At 42.8% G+C, this 15197-nt stretch overlaps 1 protein-coding gene across 1 annotated transcript in view; it reads right to left on the bottom strand.

Annotated features, from left to right (window-relative positions):
- The window catches only part of HSD17B4 (hydroxysteroid 17-beta dehydrogenase 4), a 62744-nt gene extending 61980 nt beyond the window's left edge, over nt 1–764 (bottom strand). Inside the window, exon 1 of the mRNA XM_040540514.1 lies at nt 600–764. Within this exon, the coding sequence (XP_040396448.1) occupies nt 600–657 (58 nt within the window). The 5' untranslated portion in view covers nt 658–764. The remainder of the gene's footprint in view (nt 1–599) is intronic.
- Nucleotides 765–15197: the final 14433 nt, after the last annotated feature.

Consider the following 15197-nt stretch of genomic DNA (forward strand, 5'->3'; position numbering starts at 1 on the left):
TGGTGCTTAGGGACATGGTTTAGTGGATGATACTGGTGGTAGAGGGCAGCTGGACCAGATGATCTTGGAGGTCTTTTCCAACCTTAATGGTTCTACATCACAGTTTGGGCTCCAGAAACGAGCTCTTGGTATGTGTGTGCAGCTCCACAAAGGAATAAAAAAAGGGAGAGGGAGAGTTCACTGTGGAAAAACAGAATGTCCTCAGAGGATTATGTAAAAAAACAAAAAAAAAACAAAAAAAAAAAAAAAACAACAAAAAAACCTCCTTTAGCAGCTGAGAACCACCCCAAACTTTGAACTCACAGCTGGCCTTCTCTGGAAGCCCCATGATGCTGCCAGAGTCGAGGCGCGGCTCTGAGAGCAGCTGCACGCCCCCGAGCCCCTCCCGACCCGGCAGCGGCCCGCGGGCCACCAACATCGCGGGACGGGACGGGACGGACCCGCAGCACCCCCCGGGCAGCCCCGGCACCTGCCCGCTGCCCCGCTCCCTCCTCGCCTCGGTTCAACGTGCTGGTAACGCCCGGAGCCGCTCGCACACACCCGCGGCCGGGCCCTCGGCAGGGCCCCGGGAGCCCCCCGCCGCCGCCGCCGCCGCTCACCTCCTCCGGCGCCGGTGACCAGCACCACCCGGCCGTCAAACCGCAGCCCCTCCGCCATGGCGCTGCGCTCACTCGCCGCCGCGACGGCCCCAGCGGGCAGGGCTCGGGGCGGTGTCGGAGGGGGCGGTGGAACGGGGCCGCCGCCGCCTTCTGGGAAATGTAGGCAACGGCGGCGGGGTGGGGAGACCGATGGCACCGGGCGGTCCCCATCGGGACCCGGCCCCCGACACGGCTGGTGTCTGCATCAGTGCTTTGCTTGCTTCCCTGGCTGCAGGAGTTCTTCAGATCAAAAATAAAATGAAATATACCACGTTTTTGTTCACCGACATTTAGTCTGTCTGTGTGTGTGTGTGTGTGTGTGTGCGCCTCTTGTTCTGGCACTGGGCACCACTGGAAAGAGCCTGGCTCTGTCCTCTTTGCACTCTCCCTTCAGGTATTTATGGACATTGGTAAGATCTCCCTTGGCCTTCTCTTCTCCAAGCTGAACAGTCCCCGCTCTCCCAATCTTCCCTCACAGGTGATGCACTCCAGTCCCTCCATCATTTTTATAGCCCTTCATTGGACTCTCTCCCATATGTCCATGTTTCTTATACTAAGGTGCCCAGAACTGGACCCATCACTCCAGTGGTGGCCACACCAGTGCTGCATAGAGGGAAAGGATCACCTCCTTCCACCTGGTGGTAATGCTTAGCCTAATGAAGCCCAGGATACCATTAGCTTTCTTAGTGCCAAGGGCATACACTGCCTGCTCGTGATTAATGTCCACCAGGACCCCTAGAGCCTTTTCTGCCAAGCTGCTTTCCAGCAGGGTGGCCCCAAACATAGAATTATTAGGGTTGGAAAAGACCTTCAAGATCAGCTGGTCCAACCGTCACCCTACCACCAATGTCACCCACTAAACCATGTCCTTAAGCACCACATCCAACCTTTCCTTAAATGCCCCCAGGGATGGTGACTCCACCACCTCCCTGGGCAACCCGTTCCAATGCCTGACTGCTCTTTCTGAGAAGAAATGTCTCCTCATTTCCAACCTGAACCTCCCCTGGTGCAACTTGAGGCCATTCCCTTTAGTCCTATCACTAGTTAACTGTACTGGGGCCTGGGGTTAACATCAGCCCAGTGCACAGGCCTCTCTGGGAAAGTGTATTTCAGAATGGGTAAAAACACTGTGTAACTGCTGCAGGAGAGATGAGAGAAAAACATGCAACAGAAACCACAGTCAGTGAAGATGGAGCTGGCACTACAGAGCAGACCCTGCAACCTTTGGAGAGGAACACGATGATGCAGGTTGTCCTCCTACAGGCTGTGGAGGACCCCATTGGAGCAGATAACCACACTGCAGCCCGTGGATGTGGCATGAAGGAAGCTGCAGTCCTTGGAGAGGAGCCCACACAGGAGCAGGAACTGTGGGCCATGAGGGACTCACGCTGGAGTGGTCTATTCCTGATGGACTGTATCACATGGGAGGGACCTCATGCTGGAGCAGGGACAAAGTGTGAGAAGAAAGGAGCAGCATAGAGGAACTGCTATGTACTGACTGAACTCCCCGTTCCCCAACTCCTGCTCTAGCACAGGGGTAGAGGTAGAAGAGTCAGGAGTGAAAGAGAGAGGTTGAGCCTCAGAAGAAAGAGGGTGAAGGATAAGGCATATTTTATAATTTTCTTTGTTTCTCAGCATCCTACTCTCTTTTTGTATTAAGTAATAATAATAATCTTCCCCAAGTCAAGTCAGTTTTGCCAATGACTGTAACTGGTAAGTGATCTCCCTGTTTTTATGTCAACACACAAGCTTTTTAGTCTTACTTTGTCCTGTGTCCTGTTGAGGAGAAGGAGTGAGAGAGCAGCTGGGTGGGTGTCTGGCAACCAGTCAAGGTCAACCCACCACAAAGGCTTCAGTTCAGGAGAGGGAAATGTTAAGTCTGAGAATCTAGATTTTCCAAGAATCAATACTGTGAAGACATGTCAATTTTAGAGAACAACTTTTAACTTCCTTTATTTCCACATCTTAGAAATGGCTTGTTTTCCTCAGAAATCACGGTGACTGTAATGTGATCCCACTCACAGCTTTCAGATTTTTTACAGCCAACCTGATCAAAGACTACTTATTCACAGATAGCAAACTGCTAAGTTAAAACAGAGATGGAGAAGTTTTAATTTTGTTTTCCTCATTCCATTCATAAATTGATGGTCTGTCATACTTTATTGAAATTCAGAGTAAATACACTTGAATGCAGTTTTTCATTTCCAGGCAGTTAATTCATTTACTTTAAAACAGTTTGCTAACATCCATCTTCTATGGGTCTGCTTCATTGCTATGGAAAGTCAGTTTAAAGAAATCCATCAGCTTCACTGGGCTCAAGTCATAAATGAATTTCATAGAAACATTAACTATATTTGCTTCTAAATAACCCTGAAAAATAAACAGCTTCCTTTTTGTAGACTGAAAACCTCAGAAGAGATGCATAACATATACAGTTGTGGAGCACTGAGTACATCCTTTAACTTCGGGGTAGTAATCCAAATGTTTTGTTCCTTACAGTTCACTTTAAGCAGTTGCTAGTAACTGTTTATGTATTTTGTGGAAGCAATCTGGCGTGTTAAGTAGGAGTGCGCATACCTATTAATTGTATCATTGCAGGTACGGTACAGTGCAAGACTCATTCACTCAGAATGTAATTATGCTGGAGTTTCCTAGAGCCACTCCTCTGGATCTCAGCACTAGGTCTAAGCAGGATTTTCCAGCTTTATCCACCCAACTCTGGGCTGACAAATTTTATCTGAACTATGGACAGGGATCTCATGGAGTACTTTCTTCTTACTCGCTCACTCTCACAGCTGACTGAGAGTATCATAAGCCTGAGTCTCCAGGAGATATAAACTCCCTGCTCCTTTGCATTGTCTGTCTTAAACCTAAAAGGTGCTTAGGGAACGGAGGATGGTGTAATGAGTGCCCATTAATCAGAGCAGCTGACTAGCTCATTTTGCTGGGGAAGACAACAGCGTACTCCATCAGCAGAGACAAATTTTAATTCATGATAACATTTCTTGTACAGTTCACGTATTTTGGATTATTTACAGAGCTAGCAGAAAGAATTTTTTGTTGCTGTTGCAGATTATCTCCTTTGCTGTTAGTGCTTTATTGTCTACGCTAAAGAGAGGTGATAGTTACTTGAGTTAGTTACTTGGAGACTTCCAAAGTAGAAGAAGTTAGCATTTCTGACCTCAGGTAGTCTATAACATTCACCATTTTAGAAACATTAGGAATATAGACGTATTGGCCGCGCTGTTATTACACGCAGTTCAGTTTGCAGGGCGAAGTTACCCCAGTCCTATAAGTGCAATTTATAGTTCGGACACTAGAGGGAGCGTGGTGCTTCAATACAACTCGCTGAGGCGCCGCCATTCACAGATAGCCCAACACTAGCAAAGAAATTCGTATCCAAAAAAGCTATAAAAAGGTTATGCGCAGGTCACATCAAAGAGTCACTGCTTTTATACACGCTGGTTTTGCTTAGCCGATAGATTTGGCCACATGATGGCACCCTTCTGGCTACACAGGCATGTAAGGCATACATACTGGAAACTACCAAAAAAAAAAATTGTTCTGAACACAGGCAAGGGAGCAGGGCAGCTAAACAGTCTATTAAAAATCATGAATTTTAAGTGTCGGAAATATTGCTGAATGTGTGCAGAAAGAGCTCCGTCCACTGGGTGTGTGTTATTCTGGCACTGTATTAATCAGAATAAAATACACTCACAAGTAATTACACTTCCAGAGATCACCTGTTTCATTTTAATACTGCTCAGCATAAGAGCAAGTATTCCTGCAGGGAAAGGACTGGAGCAATTGGCTGTCTATTACCAAGAGAACACTTCTGGCTGTGATTTGTCTGTGCTGCTCTTACAGTGGAAGGGAGCAGTTTTCTAGGAGGGCCGAGCACCAGGTCACTGTGTGGTTGCTGTTCCTGAGGAAGTAACAGATCGAGCTCTTAATGTTCAGTGAGATTTGGTTCATCCTCGATATTTTATTTGTTGTTGCTACACGATGGGATCAGGCTCCCACCTGGGAGAAGGGAAGGAAGTCTTTCAGGACAACAGTGCCAATGCCAGCACAGTGCAGTGCACAGAGAGTCCTGCAGTAAGGAGTTAATGTGCTGTCTGCTGAGCACTGTGCACTCTCGCTTGTTCCCACATTTTTATTTGGGTGCTTGGGGGCATGTTTCTGTACCGCCCAGTGAGTTTAGGATATCATTTGTTAGGGGAATGCATGCAAACAGCACAAATACCCAGCTTAGTCAACTGTTCATACGCTTCTGGAAACCTCTGGTTCAGACTGGAAATACTCAGACACTTAGACAGGAACTAACCTAGTCATCCTTACGGCATCAAATATATTTGCATAATCCCTAACGTAGTGATATCTGTCTAACACAGAATGGTTCTGTGTACTTGGCTATAAATGAGTCTAGGAGAACTTGGTTCTCTTTTGGGACTTGTTCTGGCTTCCTCCTTGATCTTGAACAAGCCATTTCAGCTCTGGCCTTTTGGGTTCTGTATTTTTCTGTGCCCTTTTCAGATCAGGGGCTATCCAAAGGAAAAAAAAAAAAAAAAAGACAGACTCTTCTCTTGAATTTGCCTGGAAGCTAGTGTTTACATGTCCCTAAGTAGGGTCAGGCCCTGAGGTACTTCTTATAGCATAATTTGTTCTTCAGGTAGTTAACATACCTTGTTATCAAGTCAGGATCTTTTATAGCTTCCTTGTTTTGGTGCACACACTGTGATTAGAATCAGCAAAAAGCTCACACTTCAGAACAATAAATAACATTGCAATTTCCTCAACAGATTTTTTTTTTTCTGGAAAGCACAACATAAAGTGCATTAAAGTGAAAGTGTGTCACTTTTATATTTTTTAAATCAAACTTGACCCTATAAAAGGGATCAAAATACAAAGAGCCACTCAAAATGCAAGGAATTCATTAGGTTCCCTTAACACTTGAAAGTAATTTGTTCCAAAAGTCACAGAGCTATCAGAAAATAGCATCAGTCTGAAAGCAGGTATGAGCGTAAAGCACTACCACTGTTAATCACAGCAGGGTGATGTTAGGTGGAAATTTGGATGGAGTAGGTGTCAAGCCACAAATCAATAGCAGGTGTCAAAGTGATTTTTAAATGAGTGAGTCATAGTGTGAGAGTAACAGCAGGATATCCAGTTTCCAAGCTCAGCTAGACAGGGTTTAAAGTGGTTGAAACTGATAACGAGAAAAGTGAGTCAAAAAGGAAGACCAAGTCTACTTTATGTTGTCTCATAATAAGCAGTGTGAACCAGCAAATATTTGTCTTAACTCTTTTACTGACATAGCAGGCTTTTTAGACCAGCAAAATTTGCCAACCACCCCCAAGCATTATCCTGTGATGTTGAATATATATTTTTTTCTGTTATGCTTCTTTGCTTACAACAGGTGAATTCTTTTTGTAAAAGGTGAATTTTCATGTGGTGTACTAAGCAAAAGTGATGTATGTTCTAAAATCATGCCTTCAACTAACAGGTTAGATAACTGGAAGTTTTTGTTGTTGTTGTTGTTTAGAAAAAAAAAAAAAAACTTATGGCTCTATGTATGGTGGATACCATAAACCTTTTAATGCCTTTCAAAATGTTTTCTACTGTCTACCGATGTTCACTGTTGGGTGAATAAAAGAATTGACTGACTTACTTTTATATTCCGTTTTTTAATATTGCTAAAATATATGCTTGGGTCATAAGGCTGATTTTCAAGTGCTTAATTTGCTTTCTAAATGTTTTGGCTCATGGTGATAGAGGCCTGTTCATGGGGAACAAAGATTTCTCCACAAATATGAGTAAAGGGGGCAAGCAGACATTTCTTGCCGCTACTGGCAAGCAGCTAGGTATTGGTTCCATGTTAATAACTGCAGTACCATCCACTAAAGAGTACAAAAAAGCACGGCCTGCAAGAGATGGTACATTTCTCATATGACTGATGAAAACCATAGAGCTTTAGAAGTCCCTGATGTTCTGAATATAGGTATTTTCTACTCTAACCAAACAGACCGTCATGCAGCCTAGTCATTGTCCCCGTTTCCTCTCTCTGTGGCCAGCTGCCAGCTGGCAGCACAGAGAGATCACTGAGATGTCTCAGCCCTTAGGTGGTCTTAAAAGTGCATCTCATACAAACCACCAGGATGGCCCAGCTCACCCAGTTAATTAAAAGTGAAAAGTAAAAGTAATTCTATTGATTCCTTTATCTGCATGTGGTGATTTTATCCAGCTGGGCAGCTGAGCTCCACCACAAACGCTCTCTCACTCACTCAAAGGGAAAGGGGGAGAAAATACAATGCAAAGACCTCAGGGGGTTGAGATAAGGACGAGGAGATCACTCAACAATTATTGTCATGGGCAAAACAGACTCAGCATAGGGAAATTAATATAACCTATTAGCTATTACTAACATGCTAGAGCAGTGAGAAACAAAACAAAACCAAACAAAAACTAGAAACACCTTCCTTCCATTAACCCTCTTCTTTCCCCTTTACCTCTAGTGGCACAGGGGAACGGGGAATGGGGGCTGTGGTCAGTCTGCAGCACTTCATCTCCGCTGCTCCTTCTCGGTCACTCTCTGCCCCTGCTCCATGTGGGGACGCTCCCATGGGATGCCGTCCTTCCCGAACTGAGCCTGTAGGGGCTGTCAAGAACTGCTCCCACATGACTCCATACCATGGGGTCCATCCATCCCCCAGGAGCAAACTGCTCCAGCACGGGTCCCCGGAGGGCGGCAGCTCCCCCCAGACCCCCTGCTCCTGCGTGGGCTCCTCTCCACGGGCTGCAGCTCTGGCCCAGGGCCTGCTCCTGCGGGGGCTCTCCATGGTCTGCAGCCTCCTCCAGGCCACATCCACCTGCTCCACTGGGGTCTCCTCCACAGGCTGCAGCGTGGAGATCTGCTCCATGTGGGACCCATGGGCTGCAGGGGGACAGCCTGCTCCACCAGGGGCCTCTCCACAGGCCGCAGGGGAACTGCTGCTGCGTGCCTGGAGGACCTCCTGCCCTCCTGCTGCAATGACCTTGGGGGCTGCAGGGCTGGCTCTCACCCCTCTCTCTCTCCCAGCCGCAGTTTTGCCCAGCAGTTTTTTTTTCCCTTTCTTAAATCTGCTCTCACAGTGGCGCAAACAACCTCACTTACAGGCTGTGCTCTGGCCAGCAGTGGGTCCCTTTGGAGCCAGCTGAAACTGGCTCTGATCTGACGTGGGGCCACCTCTGGAGTCTGCTAACAGAAGCTACCCCTGCAGCCCCCTGCTACCAAAACCTTGCCGTGTAAACCCAATATACTGTAGAAATAGTAAGTAATATTATTCCCCATTCTAACTTGCCTTCTCATGTGTTCTTTTCTATGAGCCTCCACTCGTTAGCAAGTGGGTTTTTTCTTGCCATTAAATCCAATGTTTTCCAGACTCAGAACTTGAAAAACAGCCTTCATGGTGTGATGTCAAGGATCATCATATTGTGCAGTTAGCAGTGGATGTATTCTTATGAACTAATTACAAATGTAAATGTTTTTATAGCTTTTGTCAACAGCCCACATCACAGGAGGTCTCATGTCCCCATTCCGGCAACAAATGCTAATTTTGCCATTTGTTGCACATACCACTCAATTAAGTGGAAAATCCATGCTGGGAGCATAAGCAGAGCACTATGGAAGCTCTCCATTTGATTCCACGAGAGACTCAGGGTTTGAGGATGACTGACGACCTGAGTTGGTCGGGGCTTACTGGACTGCTGAGCTGGTATGTAGTAACACATTAGTATAACAAACTCATTAAGCAGAAACTAGTTGCACATGCACATCTACAGTTTTGAAAATGTATCCCATGGAGAGATGTTAGGGACATGCCAGCAAAAGATTGCTCCTGTATCACAGCCCTAAATTTCACCCTAAATATCTCTTCATAGAATCACAGAATCATCTAGGTTGGAAGAGACCTCCAAGATCACCGAGTCCAACCTCTGACCTAACACTACAAGTCCTCCACTAAACCATATCACTAAGCTCTACATCTAAACGTCTTTTAAAGACCTCCAGGGATGGTGCCTGAACCACTTCCCTGGGCAGCCCATTCCAACGCCTAACAACCCTTTCAGTAAAGAAGTTCTTCCTAATATCCAACCTAAACCTCCCCTGGCGCAACTTTAGCCCATTCCCCCTCGTCCTGTCACCAGGCATGTGGGAGAACAGACCAACCCCCACCTCGCTACAGCCTCCTTTAAGGTACCTGTAAAGTGCAATAAGGTCACCCCTGAGCCTTCTCTTTTCCAGGCTGAACAATCCCAGCTCCCTCAGCCGCTCCTCGTAATACTTGTTCTCCAGACCCCTCACGAGCTTCGTTGCCCTTCTCTGGACTTGCTCGAGCACCTTGATGTCCTTCTTGTAGTGAGAAATTCATTAACTTGATCTCCACAAAGAACAGAAAAAAAAGAAAAAAATATGGAAGAAAATAAAAACCACATGGACTAAAATAAGAGGTAAAGAGACTGACAAATAACCTTCTGTTGCATTCTCTGGAAATCAGATGCATATGAGCACTCCTACCATGTTATGAGTAAATAGATTCTACAGATGAGCTGAATCTTTACTGAATACATGGAAGACTTGAAGTCCCTCCTGAGAAAAACTGATTCAGTGCAGTTGCTTCCTAAGTTGATGGCCATATTGAGCTCTGGGGCAGACAAAAATTCCAAGAGGTTCTGCTGTTACAATAAATCCAGACAGCTCCTTTACTGAACAGCAAAGACAAGCTACTTTTAAGCTGTGTCTCCTGAAATCGTCTCTTCTCTCAAGCTGCCTCCAAGCACATTCCAGAGTTCTTATTTCTGATATTATTACAGAAGTTTGTTTTTTTTTTTTTTCTGTACAGAACAGCACACATAACTTATTCCCACCAGATACAGCAGACTTCCAATTATCTCTCAGAAATACCCACTCTGCCAGCTTCCACCTAAACTACCCCAAAAATGCGAATGAGAAATTGTCCCCAGTCCGAAGAGCAATTTTAGTTACAATTAAGTGAAGTAGGGAATAGCCCACTAATTAAGGAGCAAGATGGATACATGGAGAACAGCCAGTCAAGTATGAAATGACATAAACACCTTTTCCTTTACTAGCTCTTCGTGCTCCTAAGCACTTGATTTGCAAATCAGGAGTGAGGTGGGAAATACAAATTCCCCAGCCAAGGTTCTCCCAAGGCCTAACTGTAGCCAAGACTGCTTTTCATCAACATTGTTTCATGTAGGACTTCCTTCCCTGCTTCTACATTTTATTATGTGAGCTTCTCGGTTCCAGTTTTGAAGTAAAGTGTAGGTTGCAGTGCTGTAGGATACTAGTACTGCAAGATTAAACACACCGTCTTACTTACACAGACGAAGTTGAAGACCTGTGCTTACCGTAGGCAGTAGACCTTATCACAGTGAAGATGGTAAGGTAAACTTAATGAAATCTAAGTGTCTGATCACAGCCCTTTCTCCCAGAAGAGTGCTGAGCTTTCCTTTCCACTTTTCCTTAATAGTTTCTTTTTTGATGGCATACGAAATACACCTTTGGGAGTGTCTGTACCATTGAAATCAAAGTAAGCAGTGTATGATTGAGACAGATAACTTTCAAGTTGGGCAGAGACTCACCTTAGTTCCAAGCATGAGATCATTTTTCTGTTGCCAAATTGTCAAGATCCTTGAGATACAGAACCAGCTTTTTTGAAAGTAACAGCTGATCTCACATCACATCCTGGGACCAATGCGCTTACTTCCCCTCAGCTCAAAGCACTGCCTCAATGTGTTCTACTGCTGCAGTCTCTTAGCAGGCCTAGCAGATGATGCACAGCTGTAGATCCTGACTCTACAAAATAAAACCAAACCCCAAACAAAACAAGGAAACCACAGTACCTCAAATCCAGACAGTGAAGCAAACTGTGAGCATCAGCTAAGCACTTCAGTACTGGGGAACGACCATCTTCTCATGTCACAGGATCCCTTAATTTAACAGTAGTGTATTTGGAACATCAACATCCAGGGAACTTTCTCCTCAAGGCCCAAGCCAAGCCCAGCTACTGAAATTGATTCTTCAAATTAAGGGAGACTACATTCTGCTCAAGAGAGCCAAATAACTTCTAAGTGCTGTTCCAAAATGGATCAGAAGTCCCTTGCCATTCCCATACAAGAACAGAAGGGTTGGTGTTGTAATATGGGCTGATTTATTCCATCTATGACATCATGCTCTCTGAATTAAAAAACCTCACACGACACAAATGTTAAAATATTCTTAATCTGCTACTAGCTGTGGCTTGGCCAGAAGAATCAAAGATAAATGAATTCTGAAAAACTTAATAAAAAATGTTCTGCAAAGGCTGTTGCAAATGAAGGGCTCTAAATTACCATGTTTAAGAACTAGTGGGGCTGCCAGCAGGAACCAGAGAACAAGTGGGTGAAAAGCCAACAATTTTCTCTCACAACAACTAGCAAGTATAGAATAATACTTCAGAATAATAGTGCCCAGAAATGTCTATGTAGCACACAAAACACCTACAGACAGAAGAAAAAAGAAACACATATAGGAGAAAAGATACGTTGTACAAGGCCGCCTTCTACTTCATTTCAGCTCATACCTATGTGCATAATAAAACAAACAAACAAAAAAAATCCAAACATTTAATACAAACTGGAATAGGAATTATTTTGTCATGAAGCCAACAGGAAGTATGATTTTAAAATCCAGCACTAAGATTTTTAAAGTAGAAAGTGGAACATCTTATGAGTGATGGTAACAGCAATTTATATCTAAATCACAGTAACAGTAGGAAGCTCCACCTTTGTCCTCCACCTACCGCAGCAAAACTTTCCCACAGGAGAGGACAACAAATAGCAAACAGGTTTCGGTTGCTTGGGAAAATTGGGCAAGTAACTTACCTCTTTAACTCCATTATTCTTAATTGTTAAAGCCTGCTGCTTTGCTTGATACTGTGTAACTATGGGACATCCCAAAGCTATGAGCTGACTCTTTTCAATTTGCTCCCTAATGGAAGTAAATGCCATAGGGGATGTTTCTCCAGAAACTGGTGCGTAGAACATTGCTAGATCGTTAGAAGATATGCTTCAGTTCCTGTATTTCCCAAACTCATGAGGAAAAGCTGATACTGATTCAGGGAGTCCTACCTATAAATATCAGCTTTAAAATTGGAAACTAGTGCTCTAAATAATAAAACTGAGTACTGAGGGGAGAAAAAAAAAAAAAAAAAAAAAGGTCACTTGAGCAATTGTGGTTTTAACACTAAGATATCTTCATTTGTGATATAGACCAAGCGATAATGTAATAGAGATATCTTTTAGACATGGCCTCTAAGAAGATACAACTACTATATCTTCATAGAAGGAAAATACATCACATGGTAAACTAGAATATATAATGCTATAGATATGAATGTCAAAATTGCAATGCAACTTCAGATATTGTATGCAAACTCAAGTACCAATAATAATTCAGTATGGATTAGTTTCTTAGAACTTCTTTCTTCATAAGAACAAATGCAAGATTAAGACAATCAAAAAAATTAAAAAACAAGCAACCCACCAAAAAACCCTAACTGCATTACTTAGTCTAAATAAACTGTCCAAGTAGTATCCACAGTGTGCTTTTGGGTACCAAGATTTTCACCGTAGCAAACTTTCTTCTCCCAGAAAGTTTCATTTATGTGAAAACCATAAAAATAAGGTATTATGGAACTTTTCTGGACAACTATAATCTCCTTCGACAGTTGTTTTATCCAGAGCACAGATGTTTGCCTCTTAACCATGAATGTTGGCTGACCTGCCCAAATCCCAATGAAAAACAGTTTTAAAAAGAAGCTTTCTCTGGAAATGGTTATGCAAACTGGAATCTTGATTTCATGTTAAAGTATACCCTCTGTCATACTTTCAAAAGCATTTTTTTTTTTTTTTTTAAAAAAAGGTCACTTGAGCTCATGTACTCATGTACTGAAATCACAGATAAATAGTTGCTATACTGATGAGGGTATAGATTATATCCAAGGCAGTATTAGCAACTAAATCAAGACGTAGATTGTTCTTTCAGATTTCAAATGACTTGGGGGGGGGGAAGGGGGAAAAACAGGAAACTGCTATTTAGGTCTGCTTTTTTCATTAGGTGAAGTGGGTAACATATTCCATCTAACCTTCTCCATAGATGCGTACACAATGTAGTATAATCCTGGGGCAAAAGGAGCAGGGAGGGAAGAGATGTAGCTGAAAAGCAGCTATTTATGCTGCTTGGAAGGTGGGAAGAGCATGCGAAGCCAAAGGAAGGCTATGGTAGCAGGTCACCGGGTGATGAATGCCTATCAAAGATCATCATCCAAGCCCGCAGCGCGTGCAGCTTACTGACCATGGTGGACTTACAGGTACAGCATTAATATTTCTCTGCTAGGCCATGAAAACAAGCATGTTCCAGTTCCTCAAGGAGTTCCATGCGCAGGTCCAGTTTAGCTTTCCATAGTCACACTATAACTGGTATGCCAGTAGCTGCAAGTTGCTGGAAAACAGCTGAAGCCAACTGTCATCAAAATGAGATCACTGCTTCCTTGGGACAATACAATCTTTTTTTAGGGGGAGATGTGAGAAAACAATTGGCCATCTCCTCATTCCTTTATTTTACAGGAATTTAGTTTAAGGGAGGGGTTGAATCTTTTTTTAGAAGAGACATGATTTGGTATTCTCCTAAATAAAAACTGTCCTGAAAGCTTCCAGACTCTGTCTGATAATCTCTGTACCTTCCAAAGGCAGACACATTTTTAGAGAGCTTAAAGACAAGAATAATGCTTATTATCTTACCTGATTGTGTACTTTTGTTTGCCCATGCATATGCACACATACATACAAATGTAGTTAAGGGATGGTCAGAAGTTGTAGTGAATCGCTGCTAAGATGACACACACAAAGTGGGCACAATAACCCTCCTGTATCTTGTTTTCTTTGTATGGCTGAGATAACAGTTGTTTGATGTATCTTGTCAAAGGCTTGCAAGGTCTCACCACTTATTCAGCTCCTTCAAAGGGCTGTAACATTAGTTCTAACTTCCACAAATCCAGCAACACACTTCGGTGGCATCAGGTACCACAGATTAACTACATATTAAAAGGACATTACAAATATGAAACTCCTAAGGTACTGAGATTTGAAAGCCTGCTGTAAAATGAATCTGTGGTGATTAGTTTTCAATATTTTAAGATTTTTTGGTCATTTTTACACTATTAAAATAGTGATGCATCAGTTTTAATGCACACAATAATGACATTATTCTATTTATAACTAAACAGTGCTACTGTAACCTTTTCATTTTTAAACCCAGCTAGACAAGGAATACGTCAAAATTGTGCTAGAGGGTTGATGCAGGGACAACAGGTATATTAGAAGGAAAAGTGGTATCAATTTATTTCTGAAATTTTATACTTGAAGCCACTATTTATGTAATCTTGCAGGAAAAAAATAAATGAACTGCAAAATTGCACAGCTTAAGTGCTACGCCATGTTATTTATAAAAGTAGGTCTTTGGAAATTCAGCTCAATTAGTTTCTTTAATAATTACAGAAGTCAATTCTTCGTAAGTGAAAATGAATGCCAGAAAGAAACAATTTTTACAACATCTCAGAACAATGTAACTAGACTGTGAGCTAGGTATATCTTCTCCCTGTTGTCAAGTTTTTATGTTTATAACCAAACCTCCAATAACTTTTTCTAAAATGTGTATGGCCAGATGATGCAGCTGGCAATACTGCAACTGAATACTTTACTCCATTACTGACAATGAAAATAGTTCAACTGCAGTATGACTCACATACGTATAAATAGGTGTTTGTTAACAATGTAAAAAGAGCATTTAAGAAATTTTTGACCCAGGAAAAATTTATATTTGAACAGTCAAAATATTCTGGGTCATGGCTGAAGAAAATCTTTTGTGGTTTATACAGCAAATGTGTGCAATGTGCCTGGCTCTACACAAAGTCCTGTCTTCCCTTCAGTAACTGTCATCATTCTTTATAAACTATGGCATTTTGTAGAATCTGCATGATTCAGAAATGGGATTTGTACAAAACAGCTTCAATTTCTAGTCAAGTTCCTTCCTATCCTCACCTCAGACAGAAGAACTGGGAAAGAAAATAACTTTCTCTTTCCATGTTGGAGAAAAATTACATAAGCCAATAAGTCAGAAACTGCGTTCTTACATTACAGTTTGTGAGATTTCCTTCATGATGTTGCATCCCCATAAATGACTTGTGACGGACTACAGTAAAACATAAGAAGAGATCTTAACAGATACTCATTCAGATATCACACTAATAACCTAACTCTTTGCAAATTCTCGTGCGCTATCCTTACATCATTTTCCTGTTGTTCCAGCCTTGTAGTACATTAATCTTTTCTCCCTGCAGGACACTAATGACTTCTATAAAAGGAGTTCACCTTTTGAACACACATTTATCCAGCATATTTCTAGTGTCTTTCTGGGAATATGCAGAGCCTAGTGACTGAATGAACACGAATAAAAGTGAA

Source organism: Cygnus olor, chromosome Z (assembly GCF_009769625.2).
Source record: "Cygnus olor isolate bCygOlo1 chromosome Z, bCygOlo1.pri.v2, whole genome shotgun sequence".
NCBI lineage: Eukaryota > Metazoa > Chordata > Aves > Anseriformes > Anatidae > Cygnus > Cygnus olor.